The 21,085-nt window shown below is 45.7% G+C and overlaps 1 protein-coding gene across 2 annotated transcripts in view; it reads left to right on the top strand.

The window, feature by feature from the left end:
• Positions 1-6,169, top strand: part of ZNF318 (zinc finger protein 318) — a 36,154-nt gene extending 29,985 nt beyond the window's left edge. For both annotated transcript variants that reach the window (XM_008174476.4, XM_024111000.3), the window contains exons 9-10: positions 1,059-1,177; positions 1,615-6,169. In XM_008174476.4, coding sequence (XP_008172698.3) covers positions 1,059-1,177; positions 1,615-5,166 — 3,671 coding nt within the window. In that variant the 3' untranslated portion in view covers positions 5,167-6,169. The remainder of the gene's footprint in view (positions 1-1,058; positions 1,178-1,614) is intronic.
• The last annotated feature ends 14,916 nt before the right edge of the window (positions 6,170-21,085 follow it).

Genomic DNA, 21,085 nt, shown 5'->3' with positions numbered 1-21,085 from the left:
CCAAAGGTTTTGATTGTGGTTCTAGATTGTGTGTAAAACCTTGCTCTGTATGGGAGGAGTATGGTAACCATTCCAAGTTAGGTGGGAATGTTTCATTCCCTGATTATTCAAGTTTAGAAGAGCATGGAGTGAGATTGTAGGGAAATATAAGCTGTTTTTAACATTCGACTTTTGTGGTGGTTGCTTCTTCAAAGCGTTAGGTGGTTTGTTTCTTTCTCTCCAGATGTTCTGAGATGATCTGTTGCTGAAGCATTGGGAGTAAGAAAAAGGTTGCAAAATTTAGTGTTTGGGGTATTTTAGCTGCTCTGAACCCTGTAACTTTCCTTTATATATTTGCTTTGGTCCTGGGAAGTGCTCCTGAGAGGCCTGTGATGTAAACTTGTTGGGTTCGAGTGACAGAGACCAGAGGAAAGGATTTATGGTGAATTGGGAAGGTATAATGTTTGGATAAAAAAATCCTACTGCACACAAGTGATGTACATAACAGTCCTGCTAGGAATTGATTTACTATCTTGTACATAATCTTCTCAATCTGGTGTTTTGAATAATGGTATTGGAGGAAGGCTCTGCTATATGTTAGGTTACAGTAGGTTGTTTCCTGTGGGCACAAAGATGTAATGAATTAAGCTTTATAGAGAAAGTTGCCTTTTTTCCCAGGCGTGCATTGTGGATTTTGAGTGCTTTCCTTTAGAAGGCTTTGCAGTTTTAGGTGGTGATTAGTATTTGAATGGACTTCGTGTTGGAGATGAGAAAGCAGATAAAAAGCACAAGCACTAGCAGCTTAATATTTTAAGAAATGGTAGTGGATGAGGGAAAGAATTGAAAATAATTCTCCCAGCCATGATGCTGAAGATAGGATGTATTTAAATCTAAGGAGTATTCCTGGCAAGTTCCTATACTGGAAGTGTAAAGAATAGTTTGTCCAATTCCAAGAGCATGAATAGGAACGTTGCTGGAGATTCTACATCACTGGTACTTGTCATGGATTTTTTTCTGGCTTTTATTAAGGTTAGGCATTTTCTTCTGTTTTATGTCTCTATTTTCTTTTGCCTTTTCAGGCTCTGAGTTTCTGATTCCCATCACTGGATATTATTGCCAGCTCTGTCATGAATTTTTCGGAGATCAAATCTCAGGAGAGCAACATGTGAAAAGTCATCCCCACAATGAGAAATACAAGGTTGGTACCTGCTGTACCAGCAGTGAGCCATTCCTTGGTTAGCCTCTGATTCTCTCTCTTTTCCTTCCCTTTGAACTAATACTTGCCTCATGGTTGAGTAGTGTGACCTTTTACTACTTAACAAATTAAACACACTAAGAACAAGAAATAGAATTTACCAGCTTATATAGAGGCTCGTTCATCTGTGTGGTATTGAAGTCAGGCTTTAATCCCAGTGCTGACTTTCAAACATTTCAGTAGAATATAGGATGTAATTTTAATGTTTTCTTAGCATTGAGTTGCAGAATTCTGGGTGTGAAACCCTTATTTCCTGTTTCTTGGTAGGAAGAAGATCTCTATTCTCCTAACAATGTTGAACTGGCAAGTCAGAACCGTTGTAGAGCAAAGTTTTATTTCTTTAGTAACAGCTGCTGAGATTGTGCCATTTCTTTTCACAGAAACATGTGGATGAGAATCCACTCTATGAAGAGAGGAGAAACCTGGACCGTCAGGCTGGGTTGGCTGTGGTCCTGGAAACAGAGCGCAGGCGACAGAATGAGATGAAACGGAAACTGGGAGAAAAGCAAAAAGAGGAGAAAGATGAGAAGAAGGCAAAAGTGGCAAAAAAAGAAGAAACAAAGAGCACTCCAGAGCTGGGAGAAGGGGTTAGTGAAACTGGTAGTACTCAGGCCAAAATGGATACTGCTGGGCGGAAACTTGGTATTAAGCTTAAATTGAAGAAGGAAGAAAAGAAGGAAGAAAAGAAGGAAGAGAAGAAGGAGGACTCAAAAAAGGAAGAGAAGAAGGAAGAAAAGAAGGAAGAGAAGAAGGAGGACTCAAAAAAGGAATCGCCAACTCAATCTTCCTTTGGAAAGTTCAGCTGGAAAAAGAATGAGCGAGAGGATAAAAATCAAGGAGCAGTTGCAGCTCCCCCAAAGGAGGAGAGTGTTGAAGGAAGTAAAGATAAGGAGGAGGGCAAGTCTCAATCTGGGAAACCCCATGCCAAGCCCATTGAAATTAAACTCTCTGGGAAGACGGTTATACCACACACTAGCCCCTGGACGCCAGTCGCTTCCACTTCAACACAAGCAAAAATTCGACCCAATCTGCCAGTCCCTACCATGATTTTCAGGAAGTCTGCAACTGCAACAGTAAGCAAACCAGCACCTTTGAACACTTTTTTGTCTATAAAATCCTCTGGTGCCACCACCAAACCACTACCTGTGGTGAAAGAATCCAATGCAGATGTTCTGCTGCCTCCAGATATAATCTCAAAAGCGTTTGGGGGAGAGGAGGTAATTTTGAAAGGGGCACAGGAGGATATGAAAGTGCCAGAGAAGAATGAATCATCTGAGAAGCCACCTCCCCCTCCACCCTCAATTCCACCCCAAGCTAAACAGACAGCAGTCATCCCAGCAGATGAAGTGGCACCAGGGGTATCTGAGAGTGACCAGGAAATGCTGGCAATGCTAGTGCGCCCCCCTCCACCACCACCTTCTACTGTTTTTAGTGAGCAGGCTAAAAAAATAGAGAAACGGAACTCTTGTCTGGCCACTGCAAATGCTAAAGACCTCTATGATATCTTCTACAGTAATGGTGGAAAGAATTCATCTGATAGCAAACTTGCAAGTTCCCCAGTTCCAAATGGAGAAAACCTTAACATAGCAAAAACAGAGAGAAGCACAGATATGCCAGCAAACTCTAAACCAAGTAACAGTCCATCTTCCATGAAAGAAACTTTCCAGAATATAGCTGCTTACTCAGAGATTAGTCAGGTCCACTCAGATGGGGAGGCCTCAGAACCTGAGAAAGTAGAAGTCCAGGAGACTTCAACACCCTATACAGAAAAGAGCACTGAAATCCCAAACAGGGGTCGGGAGGAGGTGAGCTATGAATCCCAAAATGTTCTGGGATCAGACTTTCAAGCCAAATCCAGAGAGGAGGAAATCACACAGTCTAAAGATCAAGCAGCAATTGCTTCAGTTCCTTGGGAGACTGAGGTAGAAATGGAAACTATTGATCAGGCAGAAATTAGTAAGAAAACACCAGACCCTCAGATGCCAGAAGTGTCAGTCACACAGTCGTCAGAAATTAAAACTGTCACTCATGTCCAGAAAGCTATAGAAATGAGAGAGATGGGTAGAACAAGTGGAGAACAAGAGGCCTGCCAGGAATCCCAAGATCCACAAATAATTGAGGTCCAAGGGAAAACCAGAGAGGAGAAGAGAGACAGTACTGTGGATACCAAAGCAGATGTATCTAATACTTCTAAAAAAGATATAGAGATGGAAGACTCAGAGTTAACAGGAGCTCAGTTTGAACTTAGTCTCAGACACCCACGGAACCAGTTACCTGAAAGACACAATAAAATCCACAAGGTGGGAGATCCCAGTTTAACAGAGAAAAAATTAAGTGATGACAGCTGTAAAACTAATACAGAAATTGACAGCCCAGAGTTGCCATATGTTCAGAGTGAATTGGTTCCTGAACGATTAGACACATCAAGTAAAGTCAGTGAGGAAAAAGTTTCAGTAGCGATAGTGATAGAACATGATGCATCCTTACAAGGTGTAAAACTGGAAAATATAGACTTGGAAAGGTCTCAGTCAGCAGTCATTGATGAAGCCCTCCAGACTTCAGAGATCCAAAATAGGGTTTCAGAATTGACAGCAAAATGCCCAAGTGAATTGGACTCCTCCCAAACTAGTAATAAAAACGAACAGGTCATCTTGGTTAGTTCTCAGTCACAAAGTAGTCAGGAACTACCATATACTCAAACGGTAGATAATCCAGAAATAAACAATGGTTCTAATGAAGTCAACGTCTCTGTCACGTGTCTCACCAATGTAGAAATGAAAAATAGCATATTAGTGGTACAAGAAGAGCTCAGGCATGAACATTCAAGCTGTGTGACGTTAGACAGCCACCACCAGGAGCAGGGTGTCACAGAGCTAGTCAGCGCCTGCACTGCAAACACTCTTGAACCCAATTCCAGCTTAGAATTAATGTATGATGTTGAAAATAATACATTGAGAGGCCCTGAATCAGATATAAAGTTAGGGAATTTTACTGCAGAGAAAGATGCATTAGAAATAGGAGGTGTTGACTTTTCTAGTGCTCAATCTGATATGGTTCAGGAGCCACTAGATGCTCTACCAGCAGACTTCAGTATGGGTCGTCTTGGAGGAGGGACCCTTACCCACACAGAAATAAACCAAGAGGTCTTAAGTACCTCAGCAGCTAATGACTTTGACCTTAACACCACTTACTCAGAATTTAGCTTTGAACAATCAGAAACTCTCACGCTAAATTTTAATATGGAAAATGAGAAAGATTCCTTAAAGCCAGAAGATGTGAAACCTAGTGACACTCCCATCCTGAAAGCAGAGTTGGAGTTAGAAAGCATTGATTTCAGTTTGGGGGACATTGAAGTGGAACGTGAACATCTTGGTATCCTAACAGCAGGAATTCTAAATGAGGATACTGAAGATCTCCCCAAATTAGAAACCATTGCATCCATCGAGCTGGAGCCCAGCAAAACCAGTGAACTGAGCATTGAGCAGCCAGTGGATGAACCAGAGATTATTGATTTTGTTGCATTAACTTCTGGTGATCAAGAAGACAAATTTTGCACCCTGATCTCTGAATCAGCTGTCCCACACCTTGAGTCACGCTTATCAAATAGTGACACTACAGAAGTGGGCATGCCAGTTCTAGAAATACAGGGCATTCCTCCAATCTCTGAGATCCTTCTGCAAGTGGAGGAGAGCAAAGATAGCACAGCAGACATTTCTGAAATGCCATCATTGAGCTGTGATGGAGACAGTGTGGAAAACCAGGCTGCTGAATGCATTGAAACTGTCCTCCCAGAGCTCAAGGAAACACCTGCAAAGGAGGACAATGGATTGTGCATTGTTCAGAGCAAGACAAAAACTGCTGACAGTAGTGTGGAAGCTGACAAGCTAGCTTCAGTAACTGCTGAAAGCTCAGCAGAGAGCCCAGTGGGTTGAAATGGACCCAGCCAGTCTCAATATTTGAGGAGCCAGTGCTGGGATTTTGTTATGTATATTCTTTGTTTCAGTTTAATATGGGAGTATTTTGCATCCTACAGTAGATACTGACTAAAGCTTACACTTGTTTTACCAAAAACCAGACACACACTTTATTCTGTACATACTGGATTGTGTAAAGTGTTTTTCTTGTGAAATTTCACCTATTTCTTTTCTGTACTCTGCCATTAAAATGGAATCTCATAATGTGTGATTTGGTTGTTTTTGGTTTTTTTTGTCTTTTATTCTTTACCATTTTTGGATGGTTTCCAGTTCACACGTTTCCATCAGTAACATTCCATGACTAGCCTGTGAGACAAGCTCAAGAAAACCCATTCAGAACTTAAGGAAACGGACACTCTTGCAGAAGAATTGAAACTAAAAGTTTATTTCAAATGTAATGCATGATTTTGATTGCTGCCATTGTTTGAAATGCAGAAAGTGTGAATAGAGTTGACTTTGTTTCATGTCCTGTGGTTTGTAATTACTGTTGTATTACACCTGTACTTAAATGGTCTCATACTGTATTGTATAAACACATGTGGATACCACCTCACTAAGCAAGGGAGAAAATCTGTCAACTCACTTTTGAAGAAGAAGACTAATCGGTAAGGCTCTGTGGCCTGACACCTGGACCAGACATTTTGAGGTCACTTACATGATTTGAAATGGCCTTTCTTTCATTGTATTGTGATCCAGTAACTATTTGTGTTAAATCATTTAGCAGCTGCCCTGCTCTGAAGAACCAGAAGATCTGAACCCTGGTCTCAGGAATTGGACTCGCTCGGTGTGTCACAGCCGCATACATGCCCACCCTGAATGGTCCCTGAGCCATTAAACCTGTAGTGTGATGGTTTTCATTTGTACAGTTTGTCAAAAATTAAAGCGTTAAAATGTTTGCTTGCATAAATCTAACATTTTTTATTTGTTAAATCATTTAAAATAAACTTATGGTGATCAAAAATATATTTTTCTAAATTTTCATTATTTAATTTCAAATAAGTATTTCATTTTAACCAGGTTTGAAATTCTGCACAGGTGATGAGAGACACAGATGTGACAGCAGTAGAGAAGTAAGTGCTTCAAGTGATTGCTCATGTGTATTCCACAATAGATGTGCGTGCTCGCCATGTGCACCGGTGCTGGAAATTTTCCCCCTAGCAGTACCCGTAGGGAAGTGCCCTAGCGACCCCTGGAGTGGCGCCTCCATGGCGCAGTATAGGGGGGGCTGTGCGCTCCCCCACCCTCAGTTCCTTCTTGCCATCAGTGAAGGTGCTTTGGAACTGATCTGCTCCAGCTTTGCTGTACCTCGTCCCAAAAACTTTTTGTTTGTTCAGTGTATGGTACCTGTAGTTAGTTTAGTTTAGCTAGAGCGCCTGAGCTAGGGCGTGCCCTGTGTTTTAAGACGTGCGACACTTGTAGGCGACCTATGCCAGTGAGTGATCTGCACATGGACTGTTTACGCTGTTTGGGGGAAACCCATCTCCGCGATCGCTGCAAGATTTGCAAGTCGTTTAAGCCTCGGACCAAGAGAGAACGGGACATCAGGCTCCAGGCTATTCTGATGGAGTCGGCGCTGACCCCGGCTCCAGGGCGCTGCTCTGAGTCGGCACTAGGCACCGCGGTGTCGGTGCATGGTGACCCTTCAGCGCCATTGACTAGTCGGCACCGTTCCCCGTCCACGGGGCATGCCAAGAAGGGTAGGAAGAGGCCGCCTTTGCCGCGGCACGGGAGTAAACCCAGGACAGAGGCTAGACCCATGTTGGGCAGTCCTCGATCCCCACCGGCCTCTAGGCCTCTGACTCAAGTCAAGTGGAGTAGCCCAGCCCATTCGGAGCAGGCCTCCCTGGATGTCCGGATGCCCTCCACACTGGAGGCCCTGCAGGCAGCCTGGGATGTTATGTCGGCCCCGCACTCTAAAGGCAAGCCGCTGCTGGGATCTCCGCAGTCGCCCCTGGCTTGGTACCGGTCTCGGTCGAGGGAACGTTCCCGACGCTGTTTGCCACCCAGCATCCGTTCAGGGCAAAGTCCATGTGGATCGCCCTCAACGCCCACTAGGCTGTCTGGTTGGGTTCCGTCTGACTGAGACTCTTGGCTCCACTCCGCCTCGAGGAGCAAACAACGATGGAACCGAGGCAGATGACACCAAAGGTCCTAGTCTCAGAGAGGCTACGCAGCTGGTCACAGCATGAACGTTGACGTCGTTCCCGTTCATCATCTTGCTCCAGGACCTTGCCACGGCACCGCCTCCGCAGCCCCAGGCGTCGATCACCGGCATCTTACCATCACGGGTCCGCCTGCTGGAGCTGATCGCGGAACAGCTGTTACCGACGGTGCCGGTCCTCCATGTTGGGATTGTGGTCCCATGGTCGGCATCGCTCCCGGCGCCGCTGCTCCTCCCGGTCCAGGGACAGTGGCAGATCGTATGTCAGCCCAACCTCCCTTTGTAGTTGTCCATCGATGGGCCAGGCCAGCCAGGCCGAACAGCCAGCTCCGCCAGTGCCACAGTAGGTGCAGTGACACCGTGGCCCCTGACGCAGCCCCCGGTGGGGGCTCGCTTGGTGGCTTGAGCCTCAGAAGGACCATCGGCCTCCCTCTCCAGACCTCCAAGGGAAGGAGTCGGTGGGACGTACATCCTCCACACCATGCCCAGAGACCAACCAGGTGGTGGACCCTCTGGTGCCGGTGGACACACAAAGTACCGCTCCGGCCTCCTCACCTTCCCTGGATGAGGCGATTACGGCCTCTCCGTCCCGCAGGAGGACTTTAGGGTCCACTGAAGAGCTCTTAAAAAGGGTGGCATCAATCCTCCACCTCCAAACAGAGGAGATGGAGGAGCCCTCGGACTCCCTGTTTAATGTACTGTCCTCCTTGGCACCAGTCAGGGTGGCCTTGCCTCTCCACAAAGGGGTGGCAAAAATTTCAAATGCCCTGTGGCAAGCCCTGGCCTCATTGGCCCCCATCTCTAAGAGCGCAGAACGCAAGTATTTTGTACCCGCCAAGGGGCATGAATACTTATACACCCACCCTGCTCCTAACTCCCTGGTGGTAAAATTGGTCAACCACAGGGAATGGCAGGGCCAACCAGCCCCTACCCTGAAAAATAAAGATTCAAGGAGGCTGGACTCATTTGGAAGAAAAATTTATTCATCCTTGAGCTTCCAGTTATGGGTGGCAAACCACCAGGCTCTCCTGGGCCAATATGAGTTCAGTCTGTGGGGCTCCCTGCTCAACTTCGACTACTCCTTCCGGGAGCATGACAGGAAGGAGATCAAAGCGCTGGTGGAGGAGGGCACAGCGGCTGCCAGGGCAACCCTGCAGGCAGCTTCGGATGCAGCGGACATGCCACGTGGTCCATGGCCTCCACGATGTCCATGAGAAGAGCGTCAGGGCTCCTGCTCTCTGGGCTGTCCAGTGAGGCCTAGACCTCTCTGCAGGACCTTCCGTTTGACCGCAAAGCTCTGTTTGCAGAACAAACGGATACAAAGCTGCATGGCCTGAAAGACTCCCGCACAACTCTCCAGACTCTGGGTCTCTGTGTTCCGGCTCTGGCTAAACCTAAGTTCAAGCCGCAGCAGACTCCCACTCAGGCCACCCAGTCAAAATACAAGACTGCTTATAAGAAGTCGCGGGACTATAAGAGGTGCCCACAAAGGCAGTGTCGGCCTGCCCCCCAGCCTGGGCCCTCCAAGGGCAAGCAAGCAGGGAAAAGGCGGTTTTGACAGGATGCCCGGGGGCACCATGCCAGTTCTCATCAGGGATCCACCCTCAATAAAGCTTCCCTTCTCCAATCAGTTGTGTGCTTTCCTCCCGGAGTGGTCGTGGCTGACCTCAGACCGATGGGTCCTCAACACCATCTCCCAGGCCTACACTCTCCAGTTTACTTCCTCCCTGCCCAACCACCTCCCGCTCCCGTCCCTCCTGGGGGACCCCTCGCATGAGACTCTGCTCGAGCAGGAGGTGGGGCGGCTCCTGTGCCTAGAAGCGGTACTGGGGGAGTTCAAAGACAAGGGGTACTACTCCACTGTTTCCTTATCCCGAAGGCCAAAGTAGGACTCAGGCCCATCTTGGACCTGCAAGGCCTGAACCAGTACATGGTAAAGCTCGAGTTCCGCATGGTCTCCCTGGCCTCCCTGTATCTGCAGGATGCGTACTTCCACATTCATATATTCGAGGGGCACAGATGCTTCCTCCGTTTCACGGTGGGGCAGGAACACTACCAATTTATGGTCCTCCCGTTTGGCCTGTCCACTACCCCCAGGGTATTCATGAAGTGTATGTTGGTGGTGGTGGCCTATTTGAGGTGCGGGGGGGTCCAGATCTTCCCCTATCTGGACGACTGGTTGGTCAAGGGCAGCTACTGGTTGCAGGTGCGGGATCACGTGGCGCTCTTTCTGTCCACGTGCACCACTTTGGGCCTGTTGGTAAACAACACTAAGTCCATGTTAGAGTTTATCAGGGCAGTCCTGGGTGCCTCGTCGGCCAGAGCCTCCCTCCCACCGGACAGGTTTGAGACCCTGAAGGGGCTCATCAACACGGGTCACAAGGTTTCCAGTGACAACAGCCAGAGTGTGCCTCCAGTACTTGGGTCACATGTCGGCGTGCATGTATGTGGTCCGTCACACCAGACTCAGGATGAGGCCCCTCCAGCTCTGGTTGACCTCGGAGTTCTCCCAGGCCAGGGACAGGATGGACAAAATCCTCACGGTGTCCAAGCCACTGATCACCTCCCTACGGTGGTGGTCCTCCCCGAGAAACATGCTCCAAGGGATCCCGTTCAGGGGCAGGGCTCCCTTGCAGGAACTGGTATCCAATGCGTCAGACCTGGGATGGGGGGCCCATGTGGGGAATGTTCAGACCCAAGGTCTGTGGTCGGCTCAGGATCTGACTCTCCACATAAACATCAAGAAGCTCAGGGCGGTATGGCTGGCGTGCATGGCCTTCCGCTCGCACCTGGAGGGCTGGGTGGTCAGGGTCCTCACGGACAACACGGCCTCAATGTTCTACATCAACAGGCAAGGTGGGACCCAATTCTCTGCCCTCTGCCGCGAAGCCCTCAGGCTATGGAATTTTCGTATAGCCCATGACATCTGCCTATAGGCCTTCCATCTGCCGGGCGCCTGGAATGTGCGGGCGGATCTCTTGAGCAGGGACTTCTCCTCTCAGCACAAGTGGTCTCTCCACCCAGAGGTGGTGCACAGACTTTTCCAAGTGTGGGGAACTCCCCAGGTGGACCTGTTCGTGACTCAGCAGAACCATCGCTGTCCCCGGTTCTGCTCTGGGGGGGAGGGCGCTGGGATGGGGCACTATCTCCTATGCCTTTCTCCTGTCCTGGTCAAGCCAGTTTCTCTATGCCTTTCCCCATTCCCGCTGATAAGCAAGGTCCTGGAAAAGATAAAGACGGACAAGGACCAGGTCCTTCTGATTGCCTCAGCCTGGCCCAGGCAGCATTGGTATTGGACCCTCAGGGGCCTGGCAGTCGCCCCACGTGGCTGTTGCTGTCCCGCACAGACCTGCTCTCCCAGGACCAGGGCCGTCACCTCCACCCCAACCTAGCAGCACTCCACCTCACAGCGTGGCTACTCAGTGGTTAGGTAGGGAGGAAAGGACATGCTCGCAAGGGGTCCAGCACTTCCTCCTCGAAAGCAGGCGGCCCTCCACAAGCCAAGCCTACTTGGCAAAGTGGTCTCGGTTTTTCAGATGGGCGGACGAGGGGGGCGTTTCCCCAGTGGCTGCCCCAATCCAGTTTATTCTGGACTACGTCCTTCACTTAGAGCCCAGGGTCTGGCGCCATTGTCTGTCAAGGTGCACCTGGCGGCCATATCAGCCTTCCATCTGCCGTTGCAGGGCCACAGTATTCTCCTATGCTATGACTGGCCAATTCCTTAAGGGGTTGGATCGTCTCTTCCTGTATGTTAGGCCCCCAGTCCCGCAGTGGCACCTAAACCTGGTGTTGGCCTGTCTCACGGGGCCTCCGTTTGAGCCACTAGGCATGTGCTCCTGGTCACACTCGTGGAAGGTGGCCTTCCTGGTTGCGATCATGTTGGCTGAGTCAGGAACTCAGCCCTGACCTCCGAACCCCCATACACGGTGTTTCATAAAGATAAGGTCCAGCTCCACCCACACCCTTCGTTCCTCCCAAAGGTGGTGTCTTCCTTTCACATGGGTCAGGACATTTTTCTGCCGGTCCTCTGCCCCAAGTGCCATGCGTCCAGTGAGGCGCGACACCTCTAAACGGGATATACGACGGGCTGTGGCTTTTTACCTGGAATGGACTAAGCCGTTCAGAAAGTCCTTGCAACTGTGCATCGCCTTAGCCAAGTGCATGAAAGGTCAGCCGATCTTCACTCAGCGGCTCTCCAACTGGATCACGTCATGCAGCTGTACCTGTTATGACCTGTCGGGAATCCCTCTGCCACCAATTGTGAAGGTGCACTCAACTAGGGCGCAGGCTTCGTCAGCCGCCTTTTTGGTCCATGTCCCCATTCAGGACATTTGTAGGGCTGCCACGTGGTCTTCAGTTCACACGTTCACCTCCCAGACCAGGGAGGACGCCGGGTTCGACAGGGCCATTCTCCGTCCCAAGAGTTTGTGAACTTCCCACCTCCAACAGATATAGCTTGGAATCACCTATTGTGGAATACACATGAGCAATCACTCGAAGAAGAAAAGACACTTATCTTTTCTGTAACTGGTGTTCTTCGAGATGTGTTGCTCATGTCTGTTCCACATCCTGCCCTCCTTCCCCTCTGTCGGAGTTGTCTGGCAAGAAGGAACTGAGGGTGAGGGGAGTGCCCAGCGCCTCTTATACCACACCATGGAGGCGCCACTCCAGGGGTCGCTAGGGCACTTCCCTACGGTACTGCTAGGGGAAAAACGTCCAGCACCGGTGCATGTGGTGAGCACGCACACCTGTTGTGGAATAGACATGAGCAACACATCTCGAAGAACACCAATTATGGAAAAGGTAACTGTCTTATGTCCACCAGTTAGCCTGACCAGTAAAGGCCTGATCTAATTCCCATTGAAATCAGCAGAAAGACTCCAGTTGACTTCAGTGGGAAATTGATCAAGTTCTGAATTATGCAAGGTTAGCAGAAAGGAGCAGCGACTTACCATTTCATATTTCTTGTTTTACTCCACACCAACCTGTAACTCTTTATTCTTAAAGGTGGACTTACAAAGGAAAAAATGAACCGGTGCCCATTTTGCTTTTTAAAAAAATGCATGTAAAAGCATGAATTTTTTTCAGAAATTTTTGCTTTATTTTTTATGAGAGAAATTTAGGTCCCATCTAGGCTGAAAAACTGGAGAGCTAGTGTAAATCGTGACATCACAAGAAGCAGCAAGATAGTAAAAATTAAGCTGTTAGGGGAAAGAATTTTTAGTCAGACTTCCTAAAACTATTTTTTATTGGCACTTAAGCATTTACCATTTTGAATACAGGAAGCCTTTGTTAGAGTCATCACCCTCTCCTCCTCAATTAAAATGTTATATCTGTTGTAATTGCTCACTTCCCAAAATGCCTCCCAACACAAAACCAAAGAAGACAATATTATGCATTCCTGCTGTTATTAAAACACAAGCTGGGGCAGAGGGAGAGAGACTGTTCAAGTCGTTTTCATACATCATAGAGGAGGTACCCTTTCAGAGTTGTGTTTGGGTTTTGTTTGAGTTGTGTGCTCTTGTCTTGGGATTCAGTCTCCCTTCTGTATTAGCTTCTGATCCTCCAATGATATATGCTCTGAATTTAACTGCTTGTAATTGTCAGTAGATGTTATTTTTCCTCCTTTCTTTGTACCAGTTTCTTCAGAGAAGTATCCTATTCCCTGGTATCTTTTTTTGAAATCTCCAGTGGGAAGGAGAAATCCATTTTCTTGCCAGCTTGATACGGAGTTCAGACTTTGTCTGCGGGGGCTGGGGGTGAGGGGGAGGATTAGCTTCAGAATATTAATGGTGACTTTGAACATAATGAGGGTGATGTTTACTCTCCATGTTTCTGGGGGCTTAGCCTTCACCCTTCTGGGTCAAAAACACTGCATTGGAGTTCAGTGGCACTTTTTGGTTACTGCCCTAGTCCAGAGGTTTTCAAAGTCTGTCATCATATGGATCACTAAAGTGTAAGAATTTAATGAACAGTTTCCCACTCCATACCATCCCCATTCTGCACCACAATATCCCTGTTGCAAGTAGTGTACTTGGTGAATTAGTAAATACCAAATTACATTTTTTTTTAGAAGAAGTAATTTTAATCTTGTCTTCCTTTTTCTTTTCATTTCCTCTCTCCCCAGCTGCTTCTACAAGCATCAGTGTTCTGTAGTGAGGAGCCTGTTTGCCTATAGGAGACACTGTAAATGAGCAGCTAGCACAAGCTGAAAGCAAGAACCCTTTATAAACCATAATTTGAGAACTGCTGCCACAATATTTTTCTCCAGAAGTTGAAACCTGATTTAAACTACATGTGAAATGATTTTTTTTTCCTTACTGTACTCCCTAGCAAATATTCATCCCAGAGCGTGGCACAACTGACCGTCTTTGTTCAGTGTGCTTGGATTGGAATAGGGTGTTAGGATTGAGGTGTACTGACAGAGACATTGGGATAAGTAGCAGTGGGAGAGCAGGAGGTGTTCAAGAGCAGGATGAGGATATGTGGGGGGCGGCAGGGAGTTTGTATGGGTCCCTTCACTTTTGTGAAATGGCATAAGTTTTTGTTTTTTGTTTTTGCTGTGGTTTACAGATAAATACATTTTATGGGTTATCTACTGTACTGGTCCCCTCTGCTTCTAGGGCTCTAGTTCTCTGACTTTGACTTTGGATTCTTGACTCTAGAATTTCAGGAGTAGGGTTAAGCTTGAGAGGGGTTCTGTTTGTGTGTGGTGGCTGAGTGGTGCCATACTCTGTTACCTCTCCTCCCTGAGATGGCTGTCTGAACATTTTATCTGAAGTGGAAAGTTGCCTTTCATTTTATCTTATAAAGTTGTTGGTTCTATTCAGCTGCTGCTAAGGTGGAATAGGTAAAGCTCTCTGGAATGAATAATATTGAATATGCAAAAAAATCCCTTTCAGACACAAGCTTCTTGTAAATTCAAAGAGCAATGTTTGAATGATACAAGAAGCTGCATGTTTCATTGTGCTATACTGGAGTGCAGCAGAAATGAAGAGCCCTTACTGCAGTGAATTTAGATCAAATTTACTGCAAGATCGATGGGGCCTTCCTAAACTGCAATGTAACAAGGGAATTCCATGTGAAACCTGCTGGCTTTATTCTTAGCGCTTATCAGTGAGCCTAGTATTGGACATCTATAACATCTAGCAATGCATGTGGGAAGAGGTAACCCCTTTCAAATGATCTGAAATGACTTGGATTATTTTGTTAAATTAAGTTTGACTTTCTTGATATAACACAATACAAGAGGACAAACCAGTACATCTCTTCTAAGGATAAATCTTGTCTCTAACCTCTTGGAGTTCTTTGAAAGAGTTAACTAAATAATGACAAAAAAAATTATTTAAACTTTTAAAAAGCTTTTGAAAAAATACCTATCAACCATCTACAGACGTGAATTCTTCCTGACCACATTTGTGTTTAAGGGATAAAGGTAAGTAGGTAGAGAGCTGAGCCGTAAGGTTTTGGTATAGATTAAAAAATAGTTAAGGGTCAAAAAGAGGGAATAATTGTCCGGTTTTCAGCATGGAAAGGGCTTAAAGGAAACCTCACAGATAAGTTCTAGGACTGGTGTTTAATATATTAATTATTTGGAAATTAAGGGTGAATAGAGAGGTGGCAAAATATGCCAGTGAGGTACTAGTTAAGTTCCTCAAGCCTAAGGAGTGTTGAGGAACTTCAGAAGTACCAATCAAAGCCAGGTAATCTGGCAACTCATGAAATTCCATGTAGACCAGTGCAACATAAGGCATGTTAAAAGAAACAATTTAAACTTCTCATATACACTGAGTTCTGAATTAATGGTAACCTCACAAAAAAAAATCTAGGTGTATTTTAGCAAATATGTACACTTAACACATCATAAATAATTTAGTGTTTTGCCCTGGGGAGAGAAAAAGGAAAAGAAAGAAGCATGGAATAGGTACTAGTCCAGCACTTAATGCAATGGTGTCCAGTGTTTTCATCTTGAGGGCCAAACATTTCAAAAAGGTGAAGGCTAAAACCAGTACTCTGAGGCAGAATCTTTGTCGTGTGCCACCCTCTTTGCACTACTCCGATAGCACAAAGGCAGCAGAAACCACCCATGAGAACCCAGCAGCCCCAGAGATGATATAGCTCCCTTCTGGGCCTCATGTTGAATTCCAGCTATCTCCATTGTGGCTCATAGCTGGTGCAAGTTAGAGCAGCCCTCAAGCTGCTGTAACCTGTACTAGAGCTGCAGCACAGAATCCAGAAGCCATATTTGGTGGCTGGTCCCCACCTCCACCCATCTCTCCTCAGCTGCCCTGGTGCTTTTGTGGGAGATGGGTGCTGACCTGTGCTAGGTACTCCCCTAGACTCAGATAGAGCTAGTCAAGCTCCTCTACTGCTCTTGGAGGTCCCATAGTCATCAGGGAAACAGGTAATGGAGCAGCCAGATGTTTTTTCCCTCTGGGATGCAGCAGGAAGCTAGTGGGGAGCTTCTGAGTAGCAGTAGCAAGGAAAACATGCACCAGAGCTGCTTCAGGGGAAATGGTGGGAAGTAGTCATCCTACTGGGCTGATTCAAGACACTTCAGATTGAAAGTTGCACACCGTAGCTCAGAGAACACATTTTTAGGTCTTTTAAATGCAAATTTTCTCCTTAAAGCAGCTGCCTTTGAGAGCCATGGAGTAGACACAGTGCACTGGAAGTCACTTAGATACTATGAGTGTGGTATAAGAACCTGAACAGAACAAAATACACAGTCATGCAGTAATAGAATAAAATGTTAGGCTCTATCATGAGATAGAGATGATGGCAAATCCATATTACAGCTGTTACATAAATAGATGGTGCTGGTGTCATCTTGATATCTCTGTTGGTTCTGGTTATCTAAACTCAAAGGGGGAAGAGCAGAAATTGAAAGGCAAAATGATTGGAGAGGATTCCCATGGGAGGAGAGCTGAGGGATAGGTGACTAGGACTGCTTAATTTGGAGAATAAAAGGAAATAGGTACTCTCCAGCCAATTCATTTATACTTAATAAGTGTTCTTATTGCCATTTTCCACTATACAAGAACTACGTTGCCCTTAAGTAATTGAATAACAACACTTTAAATTGATTTTAATATTTATACATTGTCTAATTAACCTGTGGAGCTTGCTTGATTGCATCCGTAGTCACATCATCTAGGAGAAAATTACAAAGGTCAGTCTGTATGCTTCGTGACATAAACTGGTCCACTGAGGTCAGGAAGGAATCCCACACCCCATCTACTATAGTATGTCATAGTTTGGTGTGTTATGTGGGGATTACGCCTTCCTTGGAAGCATCAGACATTGGCCACTTGGAAACAGGATACACAACTAGACAACTGGTCTATTCTAATATAACAATTCTTTATAAGAGCTAGATGTTATTGTTGTGTTCTTAGGTACAAAATGACCCCCTACAGCTCCTGTCGCTGCTGATCCCCATTCCAGATCCCCGGAAGGACACAAGGGACTATATCCTGTCTCAGGTTTGTAAAGAGACCCGAGGGTTAGCATTCCAGATTAAGTAGCATAAGGGACGAGTCCAGAGTTTCTTATTTTCCCTAGTGACACTTATCCCAATGGTCAACCAGTTGCCTGTTTACTGATGTTAGCACAATCCATGATTGTGTCTAGATCAATTTGTTCAGCTGTTTTCAGTCTGCCCTGAGCCCACCTGCCTTTTTCCAGATGGCATCAAGAGAACTATGCCAGACGGTTTTGATGTGGGCTGGGAAGAAAAGTAAAGGGCGCCACAGGGTTGTGACTGGTGTAGACTTAAGTACTCCTCACACGGGTCTGGGATGACAACCCAGTTTGCATTTCTCTGGCTTTTCCCCTTTCCCCTTCTTGGCTTTTGGTTAATTTCCACAGGAGTGATACAAATGTTATCTGGAGCTGTTTGATTGCTGGAATCCTATGAGAAGGTGGGTATAGAATTGCATGCTTTATACAGTTCCTTTTCTTATTTTCTCTTTCTCTCAGATGAGAATGCACATTGGGGCACAAGGTCTCAGGCTGGCTTAAAGCATTGCTGTAAAAACGGAGCCTATTAATCAGCACTGAGGCTTTTACCCCCAAGTCTTCAGATGTGCTGTCCATGACCTACTTGTGTGTATGTTTGTTCTTTTGATGGCACCCTAGAATGGTGTGTATATGTGGACACTGCTCTTTCTGCTATTAAGTAATACAGTAAATATTAAACAGTTAATGTGAAATGACTCTGGACCTTGTGTGCTGTTTATTAAATCCTATTTTCAGTGAAGGATTTTTAAAAACTTTTATTTCATGCAGGTTATTTTATAGGAATATTAAAAACTGTGTCTGTTTTAGGGGCTGGAGGATGCAAAAGCTGCCTCACTCCTATTGCCTCCCAGCACCTTTGCTTGTGTGCTGAACAGAATTTGACAATGGTGTGTATGTATACCGTGGAAGGACTGGTGGTGGCAGGGGGCAGAGCATTTTAAATTCTTACCTTTCCGCACTTCTTGGGTATTTTCCAAGCTGCATGAAACTGACAACTACTCTTAAATTCCTTTGTAAGTTGCTTCTTTTATGTGCTCAAAGCACTTGCAGGAGGTTATTTCACCTGCTTCTGAGGGGGATGTTGCTGCTTTCCACCAAGAAAAATGTCTTGTAATGAAAGCATCTTAATCTGTGGCTGGCAAGCACATAAAAGAACAGAAACAAACCCAAGGAGAGGACTTTTTTATTAAGTAGATTTATCATAGGTGTTAATTATCCCAGAAAATATTGCATAGGAGCTTGCCTTATATCATGTGTATATTATAATGCAAGTTGGGCTAGTACTGCTGTCAGAAGAAATAGCTGATCTCACTTGCCTTTGCTGCATGGCAGAAATGATTCTCATTGTGGAAAACAAATGTCCTCTGAAGTAACACCTGGGCACCAGCCATACTCACTCCTCTTTGCCGCTCTATATAGTCTACATATTGAATTGCCAAGGTTGTGCCTGCTTCTGCTCCACAGATGGTGAATTTCCCTGACTTCTTTGTTAATTTGTCACTTCAGAAGTTGAGGACTGGCTAAATGTGACCACAGAAGCACTGAAGTCCTTTCTATCTGGTTAATATTGGAGTAATCCAGTGATGGGCTCAAACAGCAACAGCTGCTCGCCCATCTGTAGCAAGTGGATTCTGCGGTCTTTGCTTCCTGTGTCATGTGCTTGTAGATCATGTGGTGAAGACCCAATATATCCTTTTTCATCAGTGATGTCCAATATCTGGCCTGCCTGATGTTGTTGTGGACCCCCAGACAATTTAGGTTGTGCAGAATGTCAGTTTTCATGTATTTAAAAAGAACAGTAAGTTTCTAGCCTTCATTGTTGCAAAAATAAGCGTCCGAATGTGAATGGAGCATAGACCAATGCAGAGATTTATTCCTGAATCTGCAGGCAGTCTGAGACAATAGCAGTGAGATGTAAACTGTCCTATCTCATTAATCATAGCAGGTGCTGGCTGTAAAACCTACTGATGATAATTTAAGCATTATTTACTTGCTGATCACTTTACCAGATGGAATGGGATAGGAGTGATGCCCTAAAGGTGGGAATTGAGAGCTGCTGCAGGGAAGGTAAGTGCATAAGGAAGAACAGAAGAGACAAGGCTAGTGATGGAAGAGAAACATGAGGCAGAAATAGTAGTAGTCCTGAAGTTAAGTGATGTTGAAATTGGTAAAAAGGTATAATACTGATAATGGAAAAATATAATTGCTAACTAAAGGCCATATTTTATCCTGGATCTTTGTGTAAACTTCCCACTGACAGCAGTGGGAGTTCTGATGTGGGGCGTAGTATACTCTCATGATATTTCTCTTTTTGTAATGGGATAACATTGGTATGCCACATCAAATTAATTCCAAAACTTCAGGGAATGTTCTAGATATCAACAGGCACAACCCTTTTGATTTTGGTGCAAATCAGAACACAGGAGAAGCCTCATTCACAGAAAAAGCGGGTCCCCAAGTAAAGAAATATCTCTGCTGCACCTTCTGCTGCCTAGCTGTGTTAAAGGCAGCAGCTTAACTTGTTACGTAGGGAGATTGTCTATAGGCTGGAGTCCAAGAGAAATGAGAGCCTTACAAGGAGAGTTTGTGGAGGAGATGGGGTGGGGGAAGCAGGAGGGATGGGGCAGTGGTGATGAGGGAAGCAGCAGGGACTGGAGGGAGAAGTGGAGGTGCAAGCTGACAATCTGAGTTTATGCTACTACCAGATGAAATAGTGTTGTAGGGTAAAACTGGATCGATGCTTTAAGACAGAGTGGAATAGAGAAGGACTTGAAGAGCCAATCCCATATGAGACCAAGACTAGAAGTAGTAGTAAGAACCACTACATCATGTCCCCTTGTGTTATTTATTTTGCTATTCCTTGTGACCACAGTTGGGGTGTTAAAATGTGCGGCAGTGTAGGAGCATTTCATAGCTGGCACTTGTGGCACCAGGGAGGCTGTTTGGGATTGTGAGATAAGCACAGTAGCTGGATGTCTGTTAAAATGATCAGTAGTGAAACAGTTAATGTTGACATTTAAGTTGCTGTCACTTTAAAACAACTGTGGATGACATAATTGATAACAGCTGGGGCAGTTCACACATCTCAGAATGGTTGTTTCAGACTACCTGCAAACTCAGTCAGATATCCCTTTCTTGGTTACACTTGCTTTATAGTTTCAGTGTTTTCTTTGCAACCAAAAGGGTCTAGAACCCTTTCAAAACTAGTGCTTAGATTCTAGATAGTGATTCTGATGCAAGGGGTAGATGCATACAGTAGCCTCGGAATCATGATGTATGTAGGATCCTGTATTTAAGTACTGTTAATACAGACAAAAGAAATGTAAAAAAGGATGTAAAGAAATCACTGGTGAAAGGAGTCCTGGAAGAAGTGAGATGGGGATTTGGAGGAAGATGGAAGAGAACATGAAATAGCAAACTTCTGAGCAGAGGGGACAGCAGTTGCTCAAATATTAGAAGGGAGGCAGTGAGAGACAAGTTGAGCTCAGTTCTGGAGACTGAATTTGAGAAAGAGACAGAGGAAGAGATGTGAAACTGGCAGGGGAAGGCTGGGGCCAAACAGAATACTGGGGAATCCTCTACATAGAAGAGGGAGCTGAAACCATAGCAGTTAGTCACCTAAGAAAAATATGGTAATACTTAGCACTCACGGTAGTACTTCAAACTTTTTACACAGGTGGGTGTTGCTAACCCCATAATGCAGCTGTGGAAACTGAAGCCCCAAGAAGCAATGGCCCATTGCCAAAAGTCTCTGTCATTGACAGAGCTGTGACTAGAATTCAGTCTTGGGGAAGAAAATACAGGAATAAGGGCAGAACCTGTATTAAGCAGTGACAACAGCTGCAGGACATAGCACCATGGTGAACTTCCACAGGAGACAGTGAGGTAATAGTCAGCTCGGTAGGATGAAAAATCAGAGTACAAAGAACTAGGGAGGGAAGAGTGAGAAGTGATCTAAGGGAACAGATTGAGCAAGAACTGAGAAATACCCCTTCACTTTAACTAAAAGAAGCTCATTCGTGATCCTGAGGAAAAGTCAGTCAATCTTAAAGCTGGAGCACTGGATAAAAGGAAGGGGGAAAGATTTGTGGTTGCAAGCATAACCGATTAGATGGACACTAGCTCCAACACTGACATTTCCCTAGAAATAATCCACCAGCGTTTTGGTGGTCTGTGTGAAATGAACTGCAGGTC

Source organism: Chrysemys picta, chromosome 3 (assembly GCF_011386835.1).
Source record: "Chrysemys picta bellii isolate R12L10 chromosome 3, ASM1138683v2, whole genome shotgun sequence".
Taxonomy (NCBI): Eukaryota; Metazoa; Chordata; order Testudines; family Emydidae; genus Chrysemys; species Chrysemys picta.
Note: the sequence above shows the minus strand (reverse complement) of the source record. Positions and strands in the feature narration are given on the sequence as shown.